Below are 22,351 nucleotides of genomic sequence, written 5' to 3'. Positions count from 1 at the left end.
GCCTGGAGTCATGAGAGTTGTGTCAGGGTACTGCTTTATATTAATGTGTCCACTGGATATGCACATACAGTATATTTTCCTGACTCACACATTCATTAACCCCTCGGTTTCTGGAGGCACAGAACATCTTTCAAACGGACCTGACTAGATGGCACTCAGCATCCAGCAGGCCTCAGTCCGATGCATTCACTCCGTGTACAATATTTGTAATGTGATTTCCGATATGCACACAATCTCTGACCCGAACCACAACAGCAGAGTCAAAGCTCTCACGAACTCTCGGATACCCCTATACCCATCCTAGCATTTCTATGCTGGTCAGCCAGCAAATGGTCGACTTCAGAGATGATATCCCAGCTAACTCTGTGATTCAGGCACCAACAGAGGAAGCACAGTGAAATAATTTTTTCCACTCTGTGCCTCATGACAGGGCCCAGTGACACAGCATGAGACATAGGGAATACAGTGGCTCGTGTTTCAAAGGTCGGGTCAGATTTCTCTAGTACTTTCAGAACTTTTCATGGTTTGTTTTGTTTTACACAGGAGAGGGTTGACACAGAGTACAGGCAGGTAAAGTTCAAATTTAAGCTTTTCAAAATCTTTTCAGTCAGCTTTACAGTAAATGACTGAACTACTACTACTGCCACAGTCTTGCTCCATGCCGGTAAAAACAAACACAGCAAAATTGGAAAATATTTTTTGTGAGTAGACAGGACCAGCAGTGGAACCACCTGTAACCCTAGATTTAACCTGACAAACACAGCCGCCAATCAAGTGCTCCTGGTTAAATGGCTGGCTCTGGCTGTCAATCAGGGAATAATCTAATTTAGCTTTCAGTCAGACAGTTTAAACAAGTCAGATCCCTGTAAGTACAAGTAAAGATGATGTGAAGTAATACATGTTTAGATTAACAAACAATGACAGTTACCTACCACTTGCCACCCTGAAAATCATTGTGGATTGTCAATAGCTGACAATGATTGACATTAATTAGTGATGACGCGCTAACCAGTCTGTTGCCAGCTCTGGATCTTAACTGCTGCGCGAGTTTGTCCTCATCCAGGCATTCATTGCAACACTGACTATCCACCATGCAGAGGCTCCGATAGATGGAAGCCTTGCAGAGTGCTCACTATTCTGGTGTTGCCTTCTTGCTAGACTTCATAGAAAAAATAAAAAACGTCCTGAAAACTCAACTTTCTTTCAACAACGGCAAATACAGAGAGTGGTGAAGAACAAGTAGAAAAAGTCATTTATGAAAAGTAACTGCAGCAGTGCCGCAGGGCTTGTACAAGGAGCTCCACTGTAAAGTCAGCACCACCACAGGGATCGGAGCGGTGTGTGCATGTTTGTGTCTACGCATCAGGACCCTAAAAATTCTCTGTTTTTTGACACCACCAGACCAAAGATGCCTGAGTGTTGCAGTAACTCCATGGTGAATGTATGTTTGTGTATACTGATTCCTGTCCCATGGTATCAAGTAGAGCCCAAACAGTGATTAGGCTGCTGATCAGATGACATGCTGAGAAATGCATTTGGGCTGGTCTGGAATAACTCCACAGTCTGCAGATGCTGGTCCAGCAACTTGCTTTGCTCATTCATTAACTTCAGCTGCTTTAGGCCAGGAGGAAAGATTCCACAGAGATACCCACAACATCACCAGCCACGACCCACGCACCCTGGCACAAGGCAGCACCACAAACATATGCAAATATGGCACTGGCGTGTGTGTAGATCCATCTGTGGAGTGACATCTGTGGAGTGACATGTATGTGTGAATGTACCTCTGTGCGTTTGCAGGTGGCGTGTGTGTTTGTGTGTGTGTATATATATATATACCCGTCCACCCGTCTGTTCGCCAGCCTGTTTGTCAGCGGTAGTTGCAGAGCGACCGAGCAAAGCCCCCTCCCTCGGCACAGAGCCACTGAAACGCTGCCTGAAATATTTAACAGTGTAGCAGCAGTCAATAGCACAGCAACCTTGGAATCAATGTCACACGACTCAGAGAGGGAGAGAAAGAAATGGGCATCAAGGATGACAGGGAGGATGGACAGATGAGCTGGAAGAGAGACAGAGGGGTGGATGGATGGAGGAGGAGAAAGAAGGCCAGGATAAATGGAGGAGCAGCAGGGGAGCGATAGAGTAAAACGGTGTGAGTCACGAGTGCGTTTGCATTTCTAAACATGTGCTGCATTTACTGTACCCCGCAGCACACAATCCCTCCCCACTGAAACGTGACTTGTGTGTGTGTGTGCAGCGGGGATGGTGGCTAGAAAGAGAGAGAGAGCAGGAAGGGATGAAAGGGAACAGAAGAAGGGAGGCAAGGAGAGAGAAACAGAGGGAGGGAGATAAAAAAGAGAAAGCCATGAGTGTGAGGAAAAACAGAGGGAGGGTGAGGTTTCTGGGAGGAGAGGGCGGGTGTGGGAGGGGGGACTGCTGATTACTGCAGTAAAGGAATCCCTCGTCTAGAAAGGGGGGTTGCCCCTCGACTTCACCCTCCCTCAGCCTCTCCCTCCTCCATCCCTGTCTTACACTGAATCCTGATGTGCTGATTTTGATCCTCTCGCAAATCTCATCTGCACTGCGCTGTAGCTTCCGCTGCATTTCATCATACCACGTGTACAATAAAAAAAAAATTAATTAAAAAAATCACTCCTCATTTTAAAATCCCTCTTTCATTGTAGTAAACGCACAGCAAGCAGGGAACCAGGTGATTATGCAGTTTATACTGTGGGAGATGAATTTGATACACTGAGGAAAATATAAGGCTAGTTAGTCTTTCCCTGCTTTCATATAACAGAGTAACACGTGCAAGAGGTATGATATTGATCTGCAGTGAAGATTAATCATCCTCATACAGTACGACCGTAACAATCTCACAAAGAGGTGCCAGTTTCAGGGGGGGGGGGGGACAAAATACACCACACATTCATACTGTATAAACCCGGGGGAGGGGAATCCACACACAACCTTTGAGAGGGAATCTGCTGCAGCTCTATCTACAATCACTATCTCCCCTATTTGCTGTGCTGATAACCGCGACATAATGACACTGCAGATCATTCAGTACAGATTATGTATGTGGAGAAATATGCAAGATTTATTAGGGTCCTCCTCTGCTGTTAGCAGAGCTTCTTTGAGGGTGGACTGAAAACCACTGCCACTGTTTGGTTAATTGAATTTGTTCTGTGCAAGTGACAAAATGTATAACATCTTATTATGTTAATTTCCTATTTGACTACACAAACAACCACTGTGCATACTAGATTAGTGGTCCCGAGCTTATTTGTCAGATGTACCCCGACAGCCCTGTCAGATGAACAAATGTGTTCAGTTGAACTGATCTTAAACTGTATGTTGCTTGACATTAAACAGTAAATACAGTAAATATCCTGTTAGCCCACAACAATGCTCTCATACATTTGAAATATCAATATTACGGCTGTTTGGTCAAGTTTGCATTTGTACTACTACCACCTGGAGCGGCTGAAGCTGGAAGTTTACCCCTTACATTTAGCTAACTATTTCAGCCATTTATCCATAACCTTTTTAACTGTTTACTCATTTCTTTTAGCATCTATTTCAACTATTTAGCCATCACTTTATCTAACCATTTCAACTGCTTATTCATTACATTTAGTATCTATTTCATCGGTTTATTGATATCATATTCTTTATTTATTATTGTTTATTATTATTGCTAACTGTTTAGACCTCTCCGATCCCTTGCTTACTAATTTCCACTCACTCTCATGGCATTTAACTCACATTAGTGAGAGCTCTACTCTACAATCTTTCCACGTACCCCTGGCAATGGCAGTAGTACCCCCTGGGGTTTTAGTACCCATGACTGGGAATCACAGCAGTACCTATGTGTACTGCTGCTTCTTTAGCTGCGCTGTTAGGCTGGATCTGAACACAAAATGACACAGCAGTTTAAAAATCTCTTCTTCCTCACAACACATCCTTTTATCTCCAGTCACACCGCAGGGAAAATTCTGGGTGCCGAGCATGGCATAAAGCGCGCGCGTGCGTGCGTAAGTGACACCGTTGTTGAGGAATAATGTCGCTGACATAATTCCCATTTCATGGCGCCCTTCTGGGGGAGTGGAAACCTCTATCATTTATCTACACAATGACTGCATCCATCTATGTGGTAATGTGCTGTCCTGTGCCGCTGCTTCGGGCCAGATAACATGGGTAGTCAGACAAAGTCATTCATGAAACCATTCATGGATACACATGCTCACATACAGCTCACACATGTCAATAGAGCGTACACTATACGCTCATTCTAAGCATTGCTGCACACATGCACGTTCTGATATTATGCTTGCTTAACAAACATGCTTACCATTTTTTTTTTTTATTTCCAATTCCTCCTACTGAATTCATAACATCAAGGATCGATTATTTACAATCAAAGGAGCTGTGATCAATTTCCCGGTGGCCCAGTTGTTTGATAAAAGCTAGGGTCAAGGTGAGATGTGGTGCTCCATCATGCTACTATGAAGGTTAAAGCTGGGAGAGACGCGCATGGTCAAGGTGGGGTGAGTGAGAAGAATGAACGACAACCCGCACTGGAATAGATCAATATGGCAGCAGGAAGTGAAAGCACCCTGCCTTCATCCATGTATGTAACCACTTCCAGTACACATGATCCACCTGCTTTTAAGTTAACAAGAAACTCCGTTGCATTACTGAACCTAGAAGAACAGAGTTTACAGTACATCACCAATAATCAGCTAAGACACCCTGCTGACTCAACTCTAAGGACTATTTCCATGTGGATTGTTAGAGCAGGCGAATGAGGTTTATGAGCTATTAAATTGGAAATACGCTGCGTCTACATCAAAAGCTGCCGAAAGGAAAGTGTGTGGATGATGCTCACATCAACCCCAACCCCAGTGAGATTTCTGAGGTTTTTTTGTATCCTTGTGTTTCTAACTTTATTACTCTTTTATAGCACATTAAGAGACTGCTGACTGTGCCGGTGTAAAAACTCTCTCCTGCTTTCATTTCAGTGATGTGCAGTATTTTTTATTTTGAGTTTAAGAAATAATAAAAAAAATCAGCTTAATTATATGAAAGCCCCATTTGTTACATTTTTTATATTATTACTTTAGACGTAAGCATGTTTTTTACAACCTAATAAAGGAAGCAACTTAAAAATTTCAAAGACATTCATACAGACATTTTCATAAGTTCAGAGTCTTAACTGGGACTCTCCTAATTCATCCCTGAAAAGACTCTTTTTCTTTCATAAAATCAATCTTGATATAACTTTTTTTTGTTTTATTGATTTACTGTTTAGTGTGTAAAATATCAGAAAATGGTGAACATGTCCATTACAATTTCCTAGAACCCAAAGTGAGCACTTCAAATTGATTGTTTACAAATAAACAGTCCAAAACCCAAAGACGGTCAGTTTGCAATGATATAAAAGAAAGAAAAGCAGCAAATCCCCACACTTGACAAGTTCGGACCAGAAAATGTTTAGCTTTTTTTCCTGATAAATGATGAATAAGTGATTAACAAATCTGTACTGATTTATTTTCTGATGGCTGACAAACCACTATTCTGCTCTGGGGGAGAGATCCTGCCCACTCAGCTCCTTGCGGCCCACACCTCCCCACGGTGGGGTTTGGAAAGCACAGCTGCGCCCGCTCCTGGGCACTCACTCAGGCCGACCCACATTCTTCATCCCCTCAGAAATACAGACAAAAGCACATATACATCTAGATAAGGCGGGCACTCAGCAATTGCTACAGAAGAAAGTGGATTTGAGTACAGTGTGACAGTAATCACTCTGTCATTTTTTCCACCTCAGCGCCGGCTAGCTTATGTAAGAAAAGAAAATGCTGCCTTTTCTCTCGGCTGTGTTCCTCGCCTGGTAAAAGCCATTAACAGATATGAAATCAGCAGTCATATTCTTGAACGCCACAGTATTAAGTAATCTCTGCTCACACGTTCAGAGGGAAACCGTGACAAAGCACAGCGCGGCCTATAAAAACCTGAACCAATCTGACCTCTCCACTGCAATGCAGAAGTTGATAGTGAAAACAATCTTCCCCTGATTAGGCTATTTCATACATCAAAACCCCACACCAGTTACAGCACGATATAAATAACTCCAGCTGAATCTTTCATTCCAATTTCAATGAATTGCCTTACAGACCCTGGACATGCTTTGATTAATTATTGCCAGCTCATAGCTTGCTTAATCCATAGGATAAGAGCTCAGCAGAATGAATCCGTTTCTATGACACATGGGCTACTTCAGAAGGGCAAGTTGGACCCTCATACCCACACCACCCCTGACACCACCCCTCTCTGGGACCAACAAAACTGGAAACCTGATGCATTATTAAACAGCAGTGCAGGCTTTCATGCGTGAGCTTAGAAGACAGCCAGCGCTCCACCATTGCGCTTCGCGGCTCTGCTCCTCGAAGGATTCAATCCGGCCGAGGGGCGGCATCTGCGTTTTCTAACTTCCTCGGGTCACTTTTGAGATCAGAGCAGTGCAGAAATTGAAAATGGTGTTTTCATGCATTATGCATATTTATACAGTATCTGTGCATGTGCGGTCAGACCCTCTGCGATTGCGCATACGCCAGATGGCACTAGCTGCTTGTGTCCGTGTTAATTTCAGTGCAGGTCACGCAACACTCAGCCCCCCACCTACTGTCGCAGACTAGATGAAGGAACTTCTCCATGCACTCCTTTTTCTTCCTCCCTCTCTTCTTAACTGCCCTCTAGCTTTATCAGTTCTTCCCCTTTTTGAATGTAATTGAGACCCTACTGACATTCATTGGCATACACCTAAGGAATGCATGAAAATCCAGCACACTATGCAAACTCACTGACTCCACACTGGCCCTGACCCTAGCAGGCTCAGTCCCAGTCTCAAGACTGTGAAAATGTGGGGCCTGCAGCTCCTCAACATCACAAGCATCACACACCAATCAATGCTGCTGAATAAGCACTGCTTGCTTCTTATTATCCTCCCTTTCTTTCTCGTCCCAACACAACTAGTGTTCTGAGAAGCCTTGCTATCCATCTATATTTCCCACTTTGATAGTTATCCTCTTTGCAAGCACACCTCTGAGAGAAGCAACATTTTGCACCAACATCCCCCATTGTATTTGGATTAATTAATTATATTGGAAGGTAAAACACTAGTTTTGAATTGAGGAATAAAGTACCTCCCATTTGTTCTCTACAAAGGCACTGCAGTGGTCCTCTGTGATTGCTACACCACTTGTTCCTGCTGAAGCAGCTTTAGGCAAACGGAGAAACTGCCATACTCCACCGAGGTTTATACAAAAGTTGGCCCCGGGATAGTCTGTCAAACCGCCATGATTTCTAGGTGTGAGATTATTGGTCCATTAAAGAGGCACCACACACAACCTTTCGAAGCATTCCTGTGGCAAAAAACACTCCCTCGTGGATTCAAAGTTCAGGATCACATTTATTAAAACCCACACTGAATAAAATATCATCTTCAGAGCACATGCATTAGTACTAGGTCATCACCAATTTATCTCTCATCTGTGACGCTGAAGGGTGCAAGATGCTCCACTTTTCCCTCCGCTCCTTCATCTCTTGCCATGCTTTCACAATCTGACCCCCAAGTTATGTTTTAGCAAAGAGCCAGATACACAAACTTTGTACCTTGTAACTCATCTAATCACGGTACATTAACAGATTTATTCTGTTTGCAACATAAGTTTTAACATCTTGCTGATGAGGTTATATTTCAGGTAAATAATGCTTTATATTCCAGGTAATTAAGCATTTCACAACATTCTCCACACAATAATTAATTGCACTGAAATGTTTAGTTGCTTAATTGATTAGTCAATGCTTAAAGTGATTTATCATGGGTTTTGGGATGTAAAACAAGCAATTTGATGATGTCACATTGGCCTCTGGGTAATTGAGGGTTCTATTTTTCACTGCCCCCTCACCCCCTCAGAAAACGTTAATCTGAAAAATAATAAATAGATTAAAAAACTGCTGGTAACAGCCCTAAATGAAAGTTTTCTATACTACATAATTTCCAAACCCTCTCATAAAAGTTTTGAAGAGTTATACGAATGACAATCAGTAGTGTTCACCTTCCAATTAATCTAAAATCTGAAATATTTGAAAAAGATGCAAGAGGTTTTCACTGGGCTTGCACAGTTGAGGGACAGTCTAATTAAATGTCAGCTAAAACTCAACAGTGAAAATGTCAAATTTAAATTTCAAGGCAGCCAGGTGGCTATTAATCGCTGTTGGTGGTGCTGGGTTTTGGGTATTTTTGGTCCTTTCCTCAAGGTGAAATTAAATTTGCCGTATTGTTTCTCTGTCGAACAATCACGTGAAAGCAGAGAGCTGTGACGTTCTGCTTTCACCTGCAGTACTCTGAAGCTATCCATACAGTCAGACTACAGGATGGATGGAAGAGAAAGGGTAAAATGTACATGGCAAAATGATAAATCATGGGATCATCATGGGTCTGTGTTCACAATTTAAGAAATGGCAATAGGCCTAATTATCTCATCATGTGGGAGTCTCCCTTCATATAAAAACTATTAATACGGCACATCCCGATAACAATAAGAGGATCTGCAGATTGTTAGTTAAGATGACAGCTGCTGCCATAAATGGTCAAAAAGCAGCTAGTAGAGTAGTTTTATCAAAATTCCCTTGATGCAAAGCTGACCCTGGATGCTTGTGTCTCTGTTCTCTGGGAGCATGTCAGGTGACATTCAGGGCAGCAGCTGTTATTTATGGCGATGTGGACCTCCGAATGTTCCTTTTGAGGAACTTCGACAGCTCTCTCCCTCTCTGAGTGTCTTTGCTATGGCTCTCCATGCCTTGAAAACAACTCTATTGCCTAGAATATTAATGCTTGATCGGTGTTCTGCTATCAATCTGCAGCAGCATTTGCTGTCTAGCCTCATCAGTGGATTGTCTATGGAGAATACTAGAAATACTTGAAAATCCACAGAATTGTAACTCTCTGCCCTCTTGTCTATGTCAGTGAGTCCGTCTGAGTTTTACTCTGCTGCGGTCCACGTGGACATATGGCATGCAGACACGCCAGAGCTAGAACTGGGTTCAGACACTGCAGAAGGAGCTGAGGGGAGGTAGCAGCACAACAACTGACTCATACAGAGCATGTAGACATTTACTGTAGCAAAAGCTATGATTTATAGCCTCAATTTTGTTTTAACTATGATGATGACTTTATAGTTTAACACTACAAGATGAAGTCAATGTGACACAAATATTATCAAATACATTTATCAGGATGGATCCCCCCCCAAGGATGTAAGCAAGACTAGTCCCAATTTGCCAATTGTAACTGAGTACCACAGCCTTTTCATTACTCAACCATGTGATAAGTGTTTACGAATTTCAGTGGGGAAGCTGAATCTGCCTGAACACTGGTTTCTGTAGTGGTAGCAGATTAAATGTTCTTCCACAGCAGCACTAAATCAATATTTAAGGATCTGTGTCACACAGTAGTAGCAATAAGAATTCATGGTACCTAGCTGTCAGTGAGTAAGATGTCTTGATTCAAAAATTAAGTTTATTATTGTTTTTAAGCAAAGGTAGAAGTGGCATATAAATGTGTACGGTGATGTAAAACAGGTGATGTAAAACAGTGATATAGAGTTTACACCGCACTTGCGCTTTATGCCTATTGTATTAACTAATAAAGACGGTGGCTCATATTCAAATACTATATTTAAGATAAAATGTTTTGACCATTTTACATCTGGCCTTCATCAGTGACACTGAATATCATCTAAAGTATTGTATTACTTTTAATGAAATATTTTCTTACTATTCTATGCAAAAAAAGTGCATGGCTTACTTGGCTCAGTCACACCAGCATTGAACAGTGAAATCAATTAATTTAGATTTGCTTTGGTCTGTGGATTAGCCCCGTGAGTGGGAAATAAATCTGTACAAATCTTTTGTGTCAAGTTAAACTTTGGTAAACAGACGTAAACAGATGCCTTGGATCGCTAGAAAAACTATTTCCAGTGCCGACTTTTGAGGAGATTGAGAGCTCGAGAGTCCAAAACAGAGGAAGCAAGTGTAGCATATTAGCTGTGTCGACAATCTAGTTTTGCCTCTGTTAGTATAGAATAGAGTATAAACAGCCCCCCCCCCCCATAATTTTCAAACAGTTCAAACATGTTTCTTAAATAAACTGTGTTGACTTTTTGTCCATTTGCTAGCTCAGACAGCTTTTCTGATTGACTAGCGCTAGCTTGTTAGCTGTTAACTCGAGGTTCGCCTTCTAGCCCTGCGAGCCACAGGTTCTAGCGCCACCTATTTCACAAGGGCACACAAATTAGCTTTGCTGTGCCACTTTCTTTCTTGTGTGACTCAGGCTTTACTCCTCAGTCAGCAGACGTTACAGCTGTTTTGAGCACAGACAGCCCTACTTCATATTGAAATTATGTCGGTATTGAAATGACTGTAAAAAATTGCTGACTATTGGTGGAAGACCGTTCAGAGAATGATTTTCAGAGATACCGTATTCTTAACATTGAGTCTAGGAGTTTTTATCCTGTTGGGTCTTACTTGTCTGATTGTTAATAACAACAAAAGCTTCACTCCAGGCCATACACAACAAGCATCAAATATTCACAGGTCCTGTTTGTGGAGCAGCCCACTCTCACACAGACTTTGGACAATTTGAGAGTAAGTCGGCCAGAGTCTGGGAACTGTCTATCATTCTGCCCACCTGCAGGGCCGGGGTAATGGAAGTCCCAGCAGTCAAATAAGCAGCCGCGGCTTTCAGATCTCACACGGTCCCCAGCGGTGTCTCCCACCCTCTTGCCTGCTTGTGATGTGACTGTCCCTGCTCTGCTAGCTCTGGGAGTCATGACAGACACACCACCCTGACTCACAGACCACACCGAACGGCGTCTAATATTTTAATGCTGGATCAGACTGCATGGCTGATGACGACTTTGTTAAAGACTGTTTCAGTCCTCTCATCTCGCCTCCATTTTTTCCACCCATCTCTGCCCTTTCATCTCCCCTAAATGACATCATGACCTAAAATTAAAGTGAGCTAGTCAGCCTCCCTAATGCTCTGAGAGAAACCCCGTCTCCATATCTTTGTCCTCGTGCTCCCATTCAGGATATCTTAATCCTCATCATCAGAATGCTGCTCATTGTGCCGCCTCTCCTCCTCGATTCCTTAGTTTGAATATGATTAAATTCTCCATCTTTCTCAAGGGCTTCCTCCACCACTCGACCCCCCCATTGATATTGTTCCTGTCTATTTTTTCTCAGTCCCTCACTGCAGGATTCAGTCTTGCTTGGTTGTTGGCAAATGAACTCAGGCAAGGGCATCCAAGTATCCCCATCATGTTGCCCCCCGCAGCGGGCTGACTGCTGCAACTCTGCTTGCTTCCCATTCTTGGTTCCAAGATAATTCAAGTGATTCAGGTACCTTGAAGCAAAACATCTTCCTATTTTGTAACAGATGTTAATATCTTACGTATGTTAATATGAAGTTTATCTCCGAGGGCTACTATTACTACAAATTAGAGCCTCAGTGTGATCACTGTCTCTCTGAGAGCAGTGCCTCAGGGCCTCACCTCTGGCAAGCTGCCAGACATAGCATGGTCCCAGCGTGATCACTGGTGTTAAATGGAACGAAGAAAATCCTTTGATGCCACCACAATACCCTTTAATGCTCAAAACTTTTTTTTTTAGCAACAAATTTGTGTTATGGATTTCATTTTTGGGTTATTTCATAGTTTGTTGTATCTTCAACCACAGATGATATGTCACACTATACCTTCAGTGTAATTAATAAGTTGGTTTTTTTTTTGCTACCTAGAATATCAGCTGGAAATGTCAGGTTTTATCATCAGCTTCTCAAATTCAAAGGCCAAGGCTTCTCTGTAGATTCATCATCTTTGCAGACATTCAACAGTGTCTAAATTTACACACACATAAATAATAGTCATAAAGCGATTACGACAGCAATACCTGCAAAGTGGAGCCCCCATGACTGCTTGTAAAGCCATTTTCAACTAATGTCAAAAGAGGCCAAAGGAAAGTTATTCTTATTCAGATTTCTGCTACATAGCCGTTTACACCAGTGTCGGGGTGGCACATTTACATTACAGGAATTACTACTCCCAGTTCCCACCTGCAGAATATGAGAGAGAGAAAATAGAGATAGAGAGTAACAGGGGCTGAAAATACAGTAGACAGTGAGTAAATAAGCTGGTGAGTGACTAAGCCCCGCTGGTAATGCTTATTATGTTATGGAACACACCTAGGAGTGTAACTATAAAATTGCTTTAGTGTTATTTATTAGTCATTTTGTGCACCACCCAACAAAATATATTCTTACATGATCATATAGGCTATAATATCATTCTTGTGTTCCAATGATTGCCACATTGGCTAGAACATGTCCCAAAACAGCATAAGGAAATCCATTTTAGCTAATAGCCATCTGTGCTGATAACAAAAATTAATCTTATGGTATTCTAAATTCTATATAAGTACATGCAATATTGCATGATCCAGACTAATTAACACTGATTGATGAAACAGTCCTGATACTGTTAATACTATATTTAATATGATTTCATAAGGTGTTTAATGTTTATCTGCAATGTTATGAATTTCTGTGCACAGAATTCACAGGCACAGGTTACATGAAGTCCTCAAGGAGTCGACCGAGATTCAGCCACATGCTGGTTGTACTGCAATACATGACTGCATCACGACAATGTTTACACAACAAGCTTTAGTCATTACACTCCGGTTCATCTATTTATACTATGAAATACCATATAGTGTCACTGATACAACCTGGGCACGTGGTGCTGGAATTCCTGCTTGTTCTTCTCAGACTAGAATAAACTATTACACAGCGATGATGACTCACTGACAGTTTAGGGAGTGAAAACATCAATGGGTTTGCTCAAAGAGATAACTGCAGCTCCGGCAGAAAACGTCTTGAAAGGAAATCAATCACAGAAATTCAGAAGTTCAGTTTAGACAAACATGTAGACAGAATTGTTTTTTTATTTTGATCCGGTGAGGAAATTTAAAATTTTACATCTGCAGAAAATGATTTCTTGACATTTATACATTTTACCTTTTTCATAAAGGACTGTAGTGAATGAAAATCAATATGCTATATGTTTTAGTAGAGATTGTCTCTAGATAAAGTTAAACTGTGGGTGTCTTAAACTTAATTTTCAGAGTGGTGATATTTCATTTGGGAGTCACACAATCCTCTTCACACCCCCGTCCTTTATATCCCAAATTCACTGGGTTGGTTACCAATATTTAGCAATATCCAGGCGGACTTTATATGCCTTGACCCTGCAGACAGACTGTCTGAAAAAACAATCTTAAAATGAACCAACATCTCCTTTTTATGCAATTTTATGCATGCAATATACACAGACACGTAGATCAATAATGTAATTAGATGCTGTGATGGTATCTCAGCCTTACAGGTAGTTTTAAGCTTTGATAAGCCGACCTGTATCTAGGAGTCATGATGTAATAATCCATTTGATTTAAAGGCAACAAACTCAATGACACAAGAATATCTCATCGCACATTCAGCATCACCAAACTGACACGGAGTGGTTTGGAAATGTCAGACTGATTTTTTATTTTCGTCTCACTGTGTGTTGTCACTCAAATCACACACAATTATGTCAGAGCGGACTCTGCAACATCCTAATTAACTGCAGAGTTAATTAAAGCTGAACAAGTCTGCCGGTGCTTTCTATGTTCAGGGGGAGTGGATGATTTAGCACGTTTGCAGTGGGTGAACTGCATCCATCTGTTAACAGCAGTGGTGGTAAATTAGTAAACTGAAGAGATGCAAATAAACACAAAGAATCCAGTCACAGAAGTGTGACAACTGCGTGCTTCCTCATTTGTTGCTCTTGACCTTTTCCCCTTCCCTGCCAACCACGTAAGCTAAAAAATATAAAAAAGGTTTTGAAAATACAGATGTAGCTTGCTCCTCCTCCTGCCCTACTGGGAGAGTCAATGCTGTACTGAACAATCATGAGATGCTGTCAGCACAAGCAGGAAAGTCCCATCAATCTTTTGTGAATTTATTTGCTCAGATTATTAGCCCCTGCTGGGGCCTTTGAGATCCGCACCTTTACATAAAGGCTCTCTACTGTATTTTCATAGGACACAACCCTACTAGTTAGGAGCAGGTCAAATAGAGAGGTTTGTAGGTAAACATAGTCTCTACTGTCACTTTAATTGTGAATTATATCAACGAAATTTTAGGTCAATCTCTGGTGACTTGTGTGATTGGGCATGGTTACACTAACAGCCACTTAGGTCTACAGGCTCCTTCAAAAGGTGCAGCTAAGACCAGAGAAAGGTCAGTCAGGTTAAATCAGGGGTTTTCAAAGTCCTACCATATAGGGCTTTCGGGGATGTAAACAGGAAGAGTAATATTGCCATGGAGTCAGTTAGTTAGCTGTGGGCTACAGCTTGAGTCCTGTTTTATTTTAGCCTATATTTGTTTACATTTTGAAAATTTGGCACCATTAAAAGTATGATGAATTACCTATTAGCATTTCCTCTTTGCAATCTATACACACATCGATCACTGGATTACTTAGATCCTGAAGAAAACACAAGAACTTGACATTTCTCCTGCAAGTTCTGGAGTTATAAGGGTTTTCTTTCTCCAGTTTTTTCTACAACATCCTCAGTTGTGTGTAAGTCACACACAGAATCTAAAAATATGTGTATTACGTTGGTGTGTTAAGGTGTGACTGAGTTATGACTCTGAGATGGAGCACGTTTTTTGATTCAAATTGCAACAATTCCCTTCACACAGTATCTTCCACTCACATTTCTCACTTGGTCTCTTCCCCTTCCACTCTTCTGTCAACCCCTGGGAAGGCGCCCCTCCTGTCTAAATGAATAAAAAACTAGAAATGGCAGGGTGGTATGTGGCCCTATAAAGAAAGAATGAATGTTCATGACTTTTCTACATGATTTTTTATTAAGCAACTAAAAATAAGTCAGGTTTTTAAATGAGCGTTGACAGCAAATACTTGTGACAACATTCAAACAAAATCCCTCTCTGGCCCTGTCTGGCTGGGTTATGAGCTACAAGTTTGGACAAGCCACTCTGCACAGTTTATGGTCACTTGGAGTAAATGGACAGTATGGCACACACAAACTCTTGATGACTTGATGTCGTAAAAGGAGACGCGATGGAAACACACACACACACACACACACACACACACACACACAAAAAGAAGGAGAGATGCACTCTACAGTTAAAAGGTTAACTTGTTTACTTGTGTCTCAGAACAAAACTGTTTGTTTGGAGAAGAAAGGGGTGTTGGCTTGGGCAGTTCAATGAATCATTTAAATAGAGCAACAATCTGTTTCCATGTCTCTCTTCATAACACACCTGCCTCCTAGAAGAAACAGCAGCCATTGTTTTCAGCAACTGGCTCCTCACCACACTTGCTCATTCTGCTCTTGAACCACACCAGAGCCAGAGAATGGGCAATGGGTGATTGCCCAAGTCAGAGTAGATCACTGACAAAAAGATCACCCTACAAAGTGAGAGGAAAGCACAATAAAGACTTGAACTGACTGAACAATTATATTTTTTTACTGATCAATGTATTCCCCGCCTTCAGGAGGAACATTACAAATCAAGGCTTGGTGAAGATATGTGTCATGGAACAGGTTCAAAGTACCACAACGCCACCGCCCTTCCCCTCCCCTCCATACATTTTATTTTCTTATATTACTGAACATTATCCTGTCCCGTCTATCTTCTCTTCAGTGATCCATTCACCAATCTACCCTGCAATCTATTCTTGCGTACTAGGACACGTCGAGTAACATGAACTGCATGAATTGGCTGGTTTCTCTCTTCATGCATTGGTGTGACATTTGACAACTACTCCAAATTGCCACGGCTCCCGTCTGTACGAGCTGAGTCGCAGATGGGTCGAGAAGTCCATGCATGAATAGTGCATCTGAGAATTGTGGTAGGAGTGTGTCTGTGTGTCTGTGTAGCTGTGACCCATCAGGCCTCATGGGAAGCTGCAGCTAAAATGATTGATGCCTAGGACCAACAGAGGAGGGAGGGAGGGAGGGAGCGCTGGCTTAGCCAAGTAGGAAACAAGTGCCTGTACTGCAGCAATGCAGGAGCCAGTGAGAGGGATGTCAATGAGATAAAAAAAGAAAAAAAAAAAAAGTGTTGACTGAGAACAATGCAGTAAACAAATGCCAGACGGCGCAGAAGGCATGGTTAGAGACTATGTTTGCAAGGCTAACAAGTTTACGCAAGCTGATTTTCATTCTACTGGAGTTTTGTTACGGTGTCACCGTTCTGCTGATGTATCCTCCTTCTGCTGCAGTTATGACAATATCATCCTCAGCCCTACCTAGCAGAGACAAGCCTCAGCAAGGAAAAACACTCCCTGCTGAGCCTCCCATGTCTCCTCCCTCCCATGCCCTCTGAACAAACAGCTCTCCTCTGGAGGCTACACGGCAGGGAGAGGGGACACTAGGGACTATCCACTAGCTCCATCTCAGCTCGTTTGTTTCACCCCGTCGCGAACAAGGCCGTGTCTGTTTTTACTTCCCAGCAGCGTAAGTAATGTATACATTGCCTCTGTTCTCATTCACCGACCTTCCCCCCAATGCCTTGCTGAGTGGCCTGCTGCAGTAAAATGTAAACACAGTCCGAGGGGAAGCCTCTGCTCATTTTTCCCTGTGCATCTCACCCCACCTTATACAAACCTGTGCCTGCCTGCCTTCTCCATTTCATATAGCCCAATGACACATAAATACGCATGCACCAACACAAAGGAAGCACACTGAACATACACTCGCTCCCATGCATGTAACCGCAGACACACACGCGCGCACACACACAGAAAGACAAGGAGTCGAGCTAATGCACTGCTATCCACAGCAGAAGGATTGCAAGCACTCAAGGAACAAATATCCTGTTCTCATCATAAAATTTTCATCCTGTCCCAAGCCTGTTGGTGGGCCAAGCGCATTTCCTGGTGAAAAATATACACACTTAACCTTGAGCTGATCTTTTTAACATAATGCGTCTGCTTTATTGGATTCTAGCAGGACGTTACTCACAGGAATATCAAGTGCAAAGAGTTGTGGTCTGACCAAGCCAAGTTGGAGAAGAGATGAAGGACAAAGTGGCAGCGCTGAGAAGTCCTTCTGTCGGATCTTATGACTGGCCGTCATGCTCGATTGAAAGGACACTGCTTTGACGCCTTGTGCTGAGAACATTGCGACTGTGTCTTACTGTTCCTCAAGGAACAAAGTACATTTACACATAGATATAAAAACATGCAGATTCTGACATGCATGCACACACTCTCTTTAAGTATGCTCTTAATAATTACAGGATCACAAGCTACAAGCTCATCCCCGAGATTAACAGGTCCTTCAAGTGCTCAGACAGAAAAAGTGGAATTAAACATCTACAAATAAACAAAAGGAATATATGTAAGTTTTTGACACACTGAAAATATGAACTTCAATCCAAAGTTCCAGAAGAGGCTACTAAATGGACCTTGACAGCTGCTGTTTACAAGGTCAGAAATGAATTATTACCATTTTCTTAGCATAAAATCCAAAGTGAGTTCATAAATCTACGTAAGATCTACGACAACATGTATGAATCATTTGTGTTCATTTGCACCTGTTATGTACCACACAAACCTTCAAGCTACACACTAGCTATGTGGAACAACAGATATTTCAACAAATTGAAGACTACAACACAAATCAAACTGACAATGTGATCCAAAAACAGACAGCAATAGTCAATAAAATTTATAACTGAGGAGGAAATTAATTTGGCACTGAGTCACATACACAATAAAAGAGACTCGTTCATTATTTTGTCAGATGACACATTTCAATCTAAAATCGCATATGGATACCAGGCAGCTGTAAGCGTATTAAACGTCTGCGAATCAATTAAGTATATTATGATAAGTTATGTGTATATAATTTGCATGATCTGATGTTAAAATGACACAATAATGTGGTGCTACCCATTATTTGCAACACTTGTATTTGCATGCACACAAACAACCATTAAGTTTCCGTTTCACACACATGCTTTTGATAAGTTTTCACAGTTTTTTTTCACATCAAAGTCACATGTCGCAGATACAGCTTGTTCTCTGCTGTTACATGGCACACTGCATTAGCAAAACTTGCCGGTGTTTATAATCCAAATACACACTTGTCAAAAATGTTGATTTACAGGCCGTATTTAGGTTTGATGTGAAACTGGTTTCATATGGCAGCACACACTGCTTCATGTCAACAACACTGAATCAAGGTAACGGCACCGCGGTGGTGAGGCTGCTTTGAACAGTGGAATTTTTGAATACATTTAAATAGATTTCTTCTGGAAATGGCTTTATCAAAAGGCTGCCACCCAGTGACCTCATCAACCTTCAAAGGATTCTCCCCTAAACAGGTTTTGCATGCTCATCACTAATAAGCTGAAAATTATGGAAACAACGGCAAATTACTCCTAGTCAAAACAGGTGGTGAAGGATTATTGGGAGAGCAGTTTTAGTAGTTAATATCAATCCAAAAACACATCTGGACCGAGAATGCCAACAGAAAATATTTTGCGTTTGAGTGTGGGGTTTAGCACAGAGTGCTTTATTCTTTCAGCATTTAAAAGATCACAAGGGAATAAAACTAACCATTGCTGCTGACATCCTTTGGGCATCCATTGGCAGCTTGATGCAGAATGATGCAAGTTACACTGACTGCCAATATACAATTGGCTAATATTGATTGACAATCTGAAATCTCGGCCTCGTAATGACACAACAATATTCTGACTGGGCTTTCCAAATGACTTTAAAAACTGCAACAGGGTGATGACGACGTCAGAAAGTGCTGACAATGCTGATGCTACAGCAGCTGCTGTCAATACAATTAAGAGGCTCTGGATTCATGTACAGCTGCAACGATTAATCAATTAGTTGTCAACTCCTCTATGACAGTAAACTGAATTTCATTCAGTTGTGGTCAAAACAAGATATTTGAGGGCATCATCATGGGCTTTGGGAAACAATGACATTTATCACCATTTTCTGAAATTTTATAGACCAAACAACTAATCAATGAATTGAGGAAATAATCGCCAGATGATTTGTCCAAAATGAGACAACCTGTTGTTTTCAATTCCTGTGTAATACCCACAATTCATGCATGCAGACACACTAACCTGTGGAGACAGGGCAGTGGGAGGCTGGTTGAAGAGTGTGGAGTGGGCTCCTGACCGTAGGCCATGTGCTCTCCTGACAGTCTGACGGGCGAAAGGAGCAGACAGTACCTCCTGCTGAAGACACAAACAGACCAAAATATCAGGATGGGTGAGCATCATCGTTAGCTCAAAGTGAAAACTAAGTGTCTGGGATAATCACAACATGAATGGAAAAAGGCTAACCTCATGCTATTTCCAAAACAGCCAACATCAGGAACAAGAGTGTGCTACTGTTAGAGGCTTAAAATAATGAGGCGTGAAAGTGGTAATGGTGTTTTATTTCTATTCCCGTCACAAGCCATGGCAATTTCCTTTTTGCTGCAATTCAAACAAACCCTGTAGTCAGAGTTGTGCATGCAAGACAGTGGAACTGTCATATGAAACTTCTTGTGTACACTGGGGAAAGTATGTGAGGCAGCCTTCTCTCCTGCGACTGTCAATCTCTGATTGACAGTCGCAGCCTGCAGCTGCTCCACACCAAACCCAAGATTAGCGGTGATTCACTACATATGAATAAGGTTGCTTACAAGCTGACTGTTATCATACTAGAGAAAAAAAAACACAAAATAGGATTGCTTTGATGTTTCTGGTAAAAAGAGAGATTTTCAACTGTGTGTGTGTCTGTGTGTAGGCAGGTGTAGACAGAGGGTCACGGTAGACTAGAGTGACTAAAATACTTTCACCTTCAAGTTAGTGTATGCACTCAGATGTTCCCTACCTCCCAGCACTAAGGAGAGATAAGATGTAGATAAAGTGGTACACTCTGCCATTATAAACACTGACAGCACCTTGACTGCACACACCGAAATAAAACTAGTGCTAACCATAAAATACTTACATTAAACCCATCTTAGTGGACCTGTTCAGCCTGCAGGGGGTCTGATCACAGACCCTGTAACAATACAAGCTGCTCAGTACTTTAACACTTCACAAGCCTGCTCTCGGCATTCTACGGTAAGCAATAACAACCACAAAGGTCAGGCACGGCGCTAACATTTTCAAAACCATCCACCCTCACCAGTACATTAAAGAGGCAACGCTGTCAAAAATGTAACAGTTAGGACCTGATTTACTCAGATTGAGTGAGTTTGAAAATGGGTGCGAGACAGCAGGTTCAAACCGTAAAACATACAATTTTGCTTTGCACCTGCATTAAAATAACAAGCAAGGAGTCTGCAAGGAGTGCTTTTTAACCACTTAGTTTTTTTGACCATATCTGAGCTAAAAGTATTTGTCATAAGTGAAAATACAGATCTCCTTGCACCAGTGTTTACAAATACACACAAACTGTGATTAAATGTATAATGTAAGAATTGGGTTGACATTTGAGAAATACTCCTTCAGATATTGATATTGATATCTAAAGCTCACTAACTGACACATTATACCTTGTACAAAACAAATGATTCTGGCACACTTTTTGGCTGGGTGCAGTGACTTTCTGGAGTCTCCGCTGGTTGGCTGGTGATGACGTGAAGTTGGCTGCCGGCAGTAGCTTGATATTTGGCACACAGATATGAACTGCAATAAAGCCAATACTCATGTTTCCCAAAATGCCAAACGATTCCTTCAAATAAATAAATACTAGGTGAATTTAATTAATTGCTTTATAAATTGTAAGCTATCTTTCGGTCACTCCATTCTCTAAACTGCTTCTCCAGGGACACAGGAAGCTGGAGCCTATCCCAGCGTGCACTGGACAAGAGGTGTTGTACACCCAAGAAAGGTTGCCGGTCTATCACAGAACTGACACTCACACTGACACTTACATTCACAACCACAAGCAGTTTAGAGTGGCCAATTTAACAAACATGCATGTTTCTGGACTGTGGCAGGAAACCCACGCAGACACAGGGAGAACGTGCACATAGAAAGGACCCGTTTGGCTGGTGGATTCCAGCTGTGACATGACAGAGAAAACCACTAAGCCACCATGCTGCCAGTAAATGTAAGCTACACTATTATTTAATCAATAGTAATCACTGAAAAAGCCTGTAATAAGCAGGCTGGCACGAGAAAGGCTTGTTATAGCAGTAATTCTCTAATAACATATCTGCTGTGTCCTTTCCGCTGTCAGAGCTCCAATCTATGAATGGACCACTGCTTAATGCCTTCTCTCTCTACATGTTATTACACACACAATTACCTTTCTTTTAACGACTTTCAGCCTTTGTAAATTACATTTGACAAGCAAGGACAGCGCTTGTCTTGTGCCTGTTTGACTTTTTGCCAGTGGTAACTAAGAACACTTCATTAAATTAGGTGTCTCGCTTCTCTCAGATAAATATATTCCATAGAAGACTAAAGCGATTTTACTTCTCAGCAAGCAGACCCGCAAAGGTCCAGGAGGAAACAGTCAAGCTCAAACATTAGCTACCCTGGAGAGGTGCTGTGATAACCAGCATTGATGACATTGCTTTCCCTCCAGCTCTCACTTTCCACAGCTACAAACATGCTGAATTAATTTTTGAAAGAATTGTTGAGGACAGTTAATGAAACACACTTCCCATGGTTCATAAACGTGTTTGACACCGACTTTTCAACACAAACTAGAGCTTTCAAAGACTCTCAAGAGACATTCAAACACAGTGTCCTCAACATTAAGGTAGTCAGTGGACCTTGGTACTAAGATATTATGTTGCAGCACGATTATTGCCTCTTCCTTATCAATGACAAGTCAGGCATAGAGCATCAACTCATAGGAGGGGCCTGTATTCAAGACTCCAGTGACTATAAAAAGTGTCCATGCACTGCCAAGAGAGTCTCCTAATGTCTGTTACTGTGGAGGAGGAACAGCATTTGTCGGATTGTTTGAGGCTGTGACGTGGGATATTTACTGAAGCTAGGTCTGTGCCAAGCAACCAAACTGACTCATTTTCATTCTGGCAATGAATTCAAGCTGCGGCAATACACTTACAGAATAATATGGCTGTTTGGGTCAATAAGCTCCCGTTCAAAAAATACACTACAGGTTTTACTTACTGTGCAATAAGTGAGAGTGTATGTAACAATATAAAC

General features: G+C 41.8%; 1 protein-coding gene across 1 annotated transcript in view; it reads right to left on the bottom strand.

Annotated features, from left to right (window-relative positions):
* mcu (mitochondrial calcium uniporter) overlaps nucleotides 1-19,408 on the bottom strand; it is a gene marked incomplete at its 5' end in the record, with an annotated part of 29,425 nt that extends 10,017 nt beyond the window's left edge. Inside the window, 1 exon segment of the mRNA XM_038737220.1 lies at nucleotides 19,295-19,408. Within this exon segment, the coding sequence (XP_038593148.1) occupies nucleotides 19,295-19,408 (114 nt within the window).
* Nucleotides 19,409-22,351: the final 2,943 nt, after the last annotated feature.

The sequence above is a fragment of the Micropterus salmoides genome, unplaced genomic scaffold, assembly GCF_014851395.1.
Source record: "Micropterus salmoides isolate LMB-PRFRI ecotype aquatic unplaced genomic scaffold, ASM1485139v1 Ms_hic_scaffold_22, whole genome shotgun sequence".
Taxonomy (NCBI): Eukaryota; Metazoa; Chordata; class Actinopteri; order Centrarchiformes; family Centrarchidae; genus Micropterus; species Micropterus salmoides.
The sequence above is the reverse complement of the archived record's forward strand: the minus strand, read 5'-3'. Positions and strand labels throughout refer to the sequence as shown.